This window comes from Capsella rubella, unplaced genomic scaffold (genome assembly GCF_000375325.1).
Source record: "Capsella rubella cultivar Monte Gargano unplaced genomic scaffold, Caprub1_0 scaffold_3, whole genome shotgun sequence".
NCBI lineage: Eukaryota > Viridiplantae > Streptophyta > Magnoliopsida > Brassicales > Brassicaceae > Capsella > Capsella rubella.
In genome coordinates, this window is record NW_006238921.1 from 12,269,210 (window position 1) to 12,277,269 (window position 8,060).

An 8,060-nucleotide genomic window follows, 5' to 3' on the forward strand; every position below is an offset into this window, starting at 1 on the left:
CCGTCCCATCATATAAACACTTCATGTTAAAATTTTAATTAAGTTTAAATATTAAATATATTAACTATAATTAATATTTTACAACGAAAAGGTTTGAATATTGATAATATTTTAGATTTTTTTAAAAAAAGAATAAATAGTAAATTATTTTGAAATATTGGAGAGATTTGAGGAAAAAGATTAATATTGGTTACAATTTTCTTAAATATATAATTAATATGTTAAATATATATTGGTTGTAAATATGTTAAAACTCCAAGGGTTTTTCCAAAAAATGTTGCAAAAATGTTATAGTAGATATTTTTTTCGTCAATTATGATTGTGATATTTTTTGAAAAATTATCAATATAGCAACTAATAAAACATATCCCTTTACTATAGTTAAAGATAAAGTACAAAAGTGAATATATATAAGGTCAAAATTACAAATTAACCCTAATTTAACAATTGGATACTTTAAAATCGGATATTTAATTGAGTTTAGATATATAAACTGGATACTTTCCCGGAAGATTATATCATTTTCATATCTGATTTTAGAATTTAGTAATATTTTCTAACTAATTTAATATAATATATCAAAAATAAATATTTTTCTCATTTCATCTTTATTTGATCTTATTTTTAATTTATTATACTATACTATATAATAAAATGTTTGATAAAAAAATAATTTATTTTCATATATCATAATTTGAATTTTTCAAACTGACATATAATACTCAACTAATAACGAATTTAAGTGTATGTACAGCGTCTGACTTTGGCTAAAAATAATTTGGACAATAGTTTAGATCAATATAAATAGGACTAACATGCGTCCAAATTTATATATTTTGGTTAAATCTAAACATGTTTATAATATAGTTTAATGAAATCTTATATTATACTTAGTTGATAGAAAAAGTGTAAAGTAATACATCGATTAAATATTTTAGACAATGATTTTATATCATTATGAGTATGAGCAATATTATTTATTGTTTTTTGAGCATATTTAAACTTATAAAAAGTTTCAAAATATTATAATTAAAATATTCAAATATTTTAGTATTGAAAACTTTAAAAGGTTTTAAATTTTTAATATATTAAAATTATAGAATATTTAAAGTATTAGAAATGTGTTTTTGGAGATATAGATGTAATTTTGCAACATGTTAGAACGAACGACTAAGATTAGAAGAAATAAAAGTCGGGTACGATTACCACGTATTAAAGATCCCATGTTTATCCGTTTAGAGAGTGTTTGGCAACACGTTTGAGAATTTTTATATTATAGTTTTCGATAGAATTTTTTTTAATGATTCGGTTTGACAACAAATTTATATCTGTTTCTCTTTTCAATTGACGTGAAATATTAAAGAAGATGTTAAAGGAATTTTGTGAGATCTACTTTCAATAAAAAAAAAAAAATTACTTTAATTGGTAATAATTTTGAGTAACAAAGAGGAAAAACCGAAAGAAACAACAATTCTTTCTCGTATTTGCTCAAAAGCTCTAACCCAAAAAAAAAAACATGTACAGTATTTCATATGGTTTGTAAACCAAGTATTGTAGTCATCAAAGTCTTATTAGCACGTCTTCCTTAATCAACATTTAGTACTAATCCAATTTGTTGATCCATTGTCACTGATTTTAAAGTTTAAACTCATTGGGTCTGTTCTTTTACTCGTTACTGCGACAGAGAAGAGCAAAACGATAAAAAGCTATATATCATCTAGAAAACTATTGTAGCGTATCAAGAGTTTCATTAGTCCTTACTGGAAATCATAACACAGAACAAACATTACAAAAACTAGAAGAGATTAACCGAACAAACACAAGTTAACAGCTAGAAGAACCTTATCTAGAAGGGATAAGTTTATAAACACAAGTTAAAACCATTAAAAACATAAGAAGGAACGTAAACTAGAAGACGGAAGAAGGATGAAATGCCAAAGACAGACCAATTCTTTTGGAGTAGAGATCACCAGACACCCTAAGTTGACATTGAGGCTTAGACAATTCATACTGAAATGCAAAAGTTGCAGGATGTCGATTGGAAAACATGCCTTCAAGAGTTGCCCTCGAGTAAAGCTCCCATTCGAATCCAATACCAAAAGTGGACATCCGTGAAGGCTTAACAAATGGTCTATGAAACTCAGCAAGCGCCACAAATTTAGGGTGAATCCGATGACGGGTAAGAAACACGTATTCGTCTGCGCCTCTGCAGAATCAACAATACTTATGTTAAACACAATGCAAGACCATATTCTTATATATACACTAAGACTTATATTATTCAGCTTACAGTTTGATCTGAGCTGAGGCGTTCCCTGCAATAGACTCAAACCCAATATTCCAATCTTTAAGTTTATGGCTGTTAACATCAACAACACCCATGGAAGTAAGTTTGAAACCAGAGAGGTTGCTGAACAATCTCAAAGCACCAGTGAGCTGAGCAATAGGGCAGGATTTGCACACAACCCTTGCACCTATTTCACCATATTTTAGTTTATACAACATCCCAATCTGCATTATTAACAACCCAATGAGTCTTTAACGCAAGTATTGGATTGCACAATCAAACCACGCACCTCCTCATTGTGATTGTAAGATGTGGTAGAAGATTGGAGGCTACACATCTCCGAAGTGAACACTAGTTTCAGGCCAGGGATATATGAGGCATTGATTTGACTAATTTCGTTTCTATCAAAGTATCCCATGCCTGTAACAGAAGAAATCGAATCAAAATCTACTCAATTCGGAAAACATTACAAAATAAAAAAAAAAAGAGGAAAAGGACTTGCCTTGCAATGTATCCATAATGTTGATTCCTGCAGAAGAAACGAAGGATCCTGCAAAGGAAAAGAAGGAAGACATCGTGGTGGTAGCAGAGCCTCGATGAGGAGAAAATTGCAGATTTTTAGGGTTTCTCAGAGCTGGTAGATGATGATGATGATTACTATTAGATTTTGGGTTTTTCTGTCATATACGGCTCGGCCCATTAAGAAATACCAAATGCGGCCCAAACTCTAGAATTTTTCTCAAGTCAAAAAAAAGTTTATAAAACATGTTCATCTTCTTCGTCCATGTTCATCGCCCATTTTTTCCAAAACCCCGAATCTCAGATAAATAAAAAAGGTATAATAGTAAGATTTTTTTTTTTTTTTTCGTTTGAAGGAAGGACAACACAGATATTGATCACTGGTAGGACTTTTTTTTTTTTCAGGTCTCCCACATTTCTGTAAAACAAATGGAGTACAACAACCAAAACAACACATGCTCAGTTTGCAAAAACGAATGCTCGGTTCCAGTGACAACTAATTGTGGCCATCGTTTCTGTGGTATGTTTTTTATTTCACAAGCTTTTAAAGCTTTGATTTTCTAACATTTTCATTTTTTTCTCTGTGTTTTTGATTTCACCATGCTTAAAAGCTTTGGTTTTTTCTAACATTTCATCAAACTCTTTCCTTTTTCAACATCTCATTACTTAAACTGTTTGTTATCTCTGGTTTTTTTAACATTCTTATCGTTTCTCTGTGTTTTGATTTCACCAAAGGTTAAAGCTTTGGATTTTTCTAACATTTCATCTTTTCTTTGTCTTTGATTCCACAAGTTTAAAGCTTGGGTCTTTTCTAACATCTCATCAATTGAAACTTCTTCATTTCTCTTGTTTGTTGTTTCAATGAGTGGATTTTGTTACAAGTTTCTTTCCATTTTTTGGTTTGTGCCACTATTTTCTCCTTGTTTCGTTTACACAATTAGAAGTTTCAGTAACTGGTGCTTAACAACTTCGTTGTATATGCGATTATGTGTCGATTATGTGTCATTTGTGTATGTTTTTTAATTACGCTTAATGATATTAGTGAGTTAAATAAAAAATGAAAGCTAGATGATCATAATAGTCATGGGAATAGTACCCAAACCAAAAATTCCAAACCGAACCGAACCGAGTTTTTCGGTTTTCGGTTCGGTTTTGGTTAAGAAATGATAACAGATCGGAATAGATTATAATTCGCAATCGGTTACCAGTTCATTCGGTTCGGTTCGTCCTAACTGATCGATTACCCGAATTTAACTGAATTACCCGTAATTAACCAAACGAACCGACCCGATGTACCCGAAATTACTTTTATTATCTGAAATTAGCCGAGATTAACCCGAATTACCGAATTAATCAAGTTAATTGACCCGATGTAATACCAGAACGAAACAAAAATCTAAAATATTCGGTTAATTTAGGCAACCAAAAAAATAACCAAAAAACCCAATACACGACCCAAACTGAACCGTAATGCAATTTGGTTATTTTTGGTAACACTTTTCAAATTCCAAACTACCCAAATATCTGAATTATCCGAACCAACCCATATTCGCAGGTCTAGATTATATATTTATTTACTGCAGTGTAAGACTTAAAAAAAAATTGTAACTTTCTTTTATGTTCTTGCTTAACCTTGTTTATTTTCAAAATTGGTTTTACTAATCATTATAATGTAACTATCATATTTTTTTTCTTAATAGGTAAATGCATACTGATTTGGTTTACCGAGGCACCCATCGACGATGCATCTACTCTTGCTTGTCCCAACTGTAGGACACTGGTGACTCATCTCCACCATGATGATGTTGTTGTTGGTGAGAATTCAGAAGCTATTGTAGCACTCACTAGCATATATGAGCAGATTTACGGAGATGCAAACGTAGAGGTATTTATATTTTTATAAATTTTGAAATAAAATTTTTTATTTTTTTATGATTTTTGTCACAAAAAAAAAATGTTTATGTTTTGCTGAGATGGTTGGATTAGGTGTCTAGATAGATGGAACCAATGTTTTCAAAGTGGAAAAATAAAAACTGTTTTTGTTTTGTTTGGGATACGGGTTCTAGGATTTGTTTTGGAAATACTCTATCTATTAGCTTTGGGAATAGTACTTGAACATAAACCGAACTAAAATTTTTGTTTCAGTTTTGATTAAGATAACTAATCAGAAGAAATTAGAATTTACAATCGTTTATCGGTTCAGTCCGTTTTGTTTAACCTAACAGATCGGTTACTCAAATAACCCGAAATTAACCGCATTACTCAAAATTAGCCAAACTTCCCGACCCAATATGACCGAATTACTCGTAGTACCCAAAACTAAACCGAATTTACTCCAATTAACTGAGACAATTGACCCGATGGAACTAAAATATCCAAAGATCCAAAATATTCAGTTCATTTCTGTAAGAAAAAAAAATCCGATTCCCGAACTGAACTAAACTGTTATGTAATTCGGTTATCTTTGGTAACGTTTCTCAAATTCCAAACTAACCAAGTATCCAAATTACCTGACCCGGCCCAAAGTCACAGGTCTACTATCTATGTTTAATAATTTGAAGGAAAACACACACACACACACACAATTTCTTTAGTTTTCTGAAAACTAGCTTTTATTTGTGATATGACATTTACTTATTTGAAATGAAAATTCCATATTTAATTAGTCAAAATTTTAGAATATTTTTTTGTTTGGACAATGATTAACTGTTTAATATATTAAAATCCACTATTAATAAGGTTCTAGAAATATTTTAAAGCTTTTTGTTACAATTGAACTCAAACCAAATATTATAAACACAAACCACTTGTAATATATATTTTGTAATATATCACAAAATAAATGTAGGTGGCTAATGTGGGAGAACTCCGGGGAGAGTTGTTGCACGGCATACATGCGCTGAGGGCGGCGGCTGGTTACCCCCCGGTCGTGGAGGTGGCAGCTGATGTCGAGGTGGCACTTGACGTGGAGGTGGTAGGTGAGGTGGATGTGATGGGTGGTTATGGTAAGTATAGTTACAAATTGTTTAATTTCCATTCTTTTCTTAATTTTATATGTTGTCAAATCTAATTTTGATGATATAAATTCACTTTTTTTTTGTCAATGCAGAGTTGAGACACATGGCAACGATGGCTATAGCTAGCTTAGCCATTGTTAGTCTTCGTTTGGCGGGGAGGTGGTTTTAGCGAAGAAGATATACCACTAAGTATTTAGAAAATCTTGTCAGCTAACATTTGCTCTTTTTTTGCAAAATATTAATCACGAGAGTGAATTTCTAGGTTATGTATCAACTCTTGTAATTAGCTTTTCTAAATCTTAAGTTTTCTTAGAAATTATATATAACTGTGACCTTCAAATTGCAAAAATCAAAGAGACTCCTGGTTTTGCTTCATGATTGCAAAATTTATATGAGTCAACGCAAGTAAAATGTTAATGCTTCAATTAGTACAAAGTCAAAGAAATTGGATTTTGTTTTTTTTAATGAAGTGGTAAAAAAACACAAATGTCAAGACTAAAGAGTAAAGAAAATTACACGAAACGAACAATGCGATTAGCCAAATGAGCTATCCTCCCAATAATAAATCAAATGGTTTTCTCAATTTATTTTGAATCAATTTACCTAAACCGGATTAAACCGATATCCAATTAGAAAATCTAATCTAGCATTCTGTGCGAATAAAGTCAACCTTTCCGTCTAGATTAACTACGAATTTTTAACTAATCATATTAATATTAACAAAACAATCTCTGATTAAATAACAACTCAGATCTCTCTCGTTGTAATCAGCCACCAACTTCTCTTCACTTACACCACCACTACACCGTTACAATGTCTTCCACCGCCGCCGTAACGTCCTCGGCCAAACTCGCCGTGAATCCTCTCAGAATCTCTTCCCTCTCCTCCAGATCGGTTCTTCCATCCGCCATTTCCGTTCGCAATCGACGCGATATTCCACATAAACGTCTTATCCTCGTGACGTGCACTACCACCGGAGACGGCGCGAAACCAACCGTTCTCGTGGCGGAGAAGCTCGGCGAGGCTGGGGTTCAGCTACTTGAGAAGTTCGCAAACGTTGATTGTTCGTATAATTTAACCCCTGAGGAGCTAAACACGAAGATCTCGCTCTGTGATGCGTTGATTGTGAGGAGTGCGACGAAGGTAGGTCGTGAGGTTTTTGAATCGTCTCGTGGTAGGCTTAAGGTTGTTGGTAGAGCTGGTGTTGGGATTGATAACGTGGATCTGAGTGCTGCGACTGAGTTTGGTTGTTTGGTTGTTAATGCGCCTACTGCGAATACGATCGCTGCTGCTGAACATGGGATCGCGCTTTTGGCTGCCATGGCTAGAAATGTTTCTCAAGCTGATGCTTCTGTTAAAGCTGGTAAGCCCACTAATCGAACTTGTTAGATGTAAGGTGTGAAAGAATTGCAAAATTGATAGATTCTTGTAGTGTGGACGAATTGGTACTTTGTGTTCTGAAGATTCTTGGTTTTGGTTTTGGGTATAATGTAGGAGAGTGGAAGAGGAACAAGTATGTTGGTGTGTCACTTGTGGGGAAGACACTAGCTGTGATGGGATTTGGTAAAGTTGGATCAGAAGTTGCAAGACGTGCTAAGGGACTTGGTATGCGTGTTATTGCTCATGATCCTTATGCTCCTGCGGATCGTGCTCATGCCATTGGTGTGGATTTAGTGAGCTTTGATGAAGCGCTATCTACTGCTGATTTTATTTCGTTACACATGCCTCTGACACCTGCTACGTCGAAGATGCTTAATGATGAAACGTTTGCTAAGATGAAGAAAGGAGTGAGGATTGTTAATGTGGCTCGTGGTGGTGTTATTGATGAAGATGCATTGGTGAGAGCTTTGGATGCTGGTATTGTTGCTCAGGCTGCTCTTGATGTTTTTACCAAAGAGCCTCCGGCTAAAGATAGTAAGTTGGTGCAGCATGAGAGGGTTACGGTTACACCTCATCTTGGAGCAAGTACCATGGAGGCTCAGGTTCTGCATTTTTATCAACAATTCAAGTGATGCTTTTGTTATGATGTCTCTCTTGATTAATTACTGTATGTGGCATTGATAGGAAGGAGTAGCTCTTGAGATTGCAGAAGCTGTTGTTGGAGCTCTTAACGGAGAGCTTGCTTCTACTGCTGTCAATGCACCTATGGTTTCTGCTGAGGTGAGCCTTCTTTACACTATACTAGTAAGAGATTCATATATTCTTTGCCAAAACAAAAACTTAGCAACTTAAACATT

General features: G+C 33.6%; 2 protein-coding genes across 4 annotated transcripts in view; one reads left to right on the top strand and one right to left on the bottom strand.

Moving 5' to 3' along the window:
• Nucleotides 1-1,688: 1,688 nt before the first annotated feature.
• On the bottom strand, nt 1,689-2,904 carry LOC17892708. Its single transcript, XM_006296613.2, has 4 exons — nt 2,790-2,904; nt 2,577-2,707; nt 2,291-2,511; nt 1,689-2,206 (listed from the first exon to the last, which is right to left on the bottom strand). The coding sequence occupies exons 1-4, from the start codon at nt 2,860-2,862 to the stop codon at nt 1,909-1,911; spliced, it is 723 nt and encodes a 240-aa protein (XP_006296675.1). The 5' UTR covers nt 2,863-2,904; the 3' UTR covers nt 1,689-1,908.
• Nucleotides 2,905-6,590: 3,686 nt separating this feature from the next.
• LOC17891387 (D-3-phosphoglycerate dehydrogenase 1, chloroplastic) overlaps nt 6,591-8,060 on the top strand; it is a 9,936-nt gene continuing 8,466 nt past the window's right edge. For all 3 annotated transcript variants that reach the window (XR_002834779.1, XM_023786706.1, XM_006297856.2), the window contains exons 1-3: nt 6,591-7,186; nt 7,318-7,805; nt 7,888-7,983. Coding sequence is in view for 2 of the 3 variants with exons in the window: in XM_023786706.1 (XP_023642474.1) it covers nt 6,637-7,186; nt 7,318-7,805; nt 7,888-7,983 (1,134 nt within the window). In the remaining variant the exon portion in view is untranslated. The remainder of the gene's footprint in view (nt 7,187-7,317; nt 7,806-7,887; nt 7,984-8,060) is intronic.

Bases quoted from the DNA above. Each gene is read 5' to 3' on its own strand.
- LOC17892708 (XM_006296613.2), bottom strand. From the start codon at position 2,862: ATGTCTTCCTTCTTTTCCTTTGCAGGATCCTTCGTTTCTTCTGCAGGA. The intron at 2,708-2,789 runs GCAAGTCCTTTT...CTTCTGTTACAG, and splicing joins CATTATGGATACATTGCAAG to GCATGGGATACTTTGATAGA. The intron at 2,207-2,290 runs GTAAGCTGAATA...TTGATTCTGCAG, and splicing joins GCCTCAGCTCAGATCAAACT to AGGCGCAGACGAATACGTGT.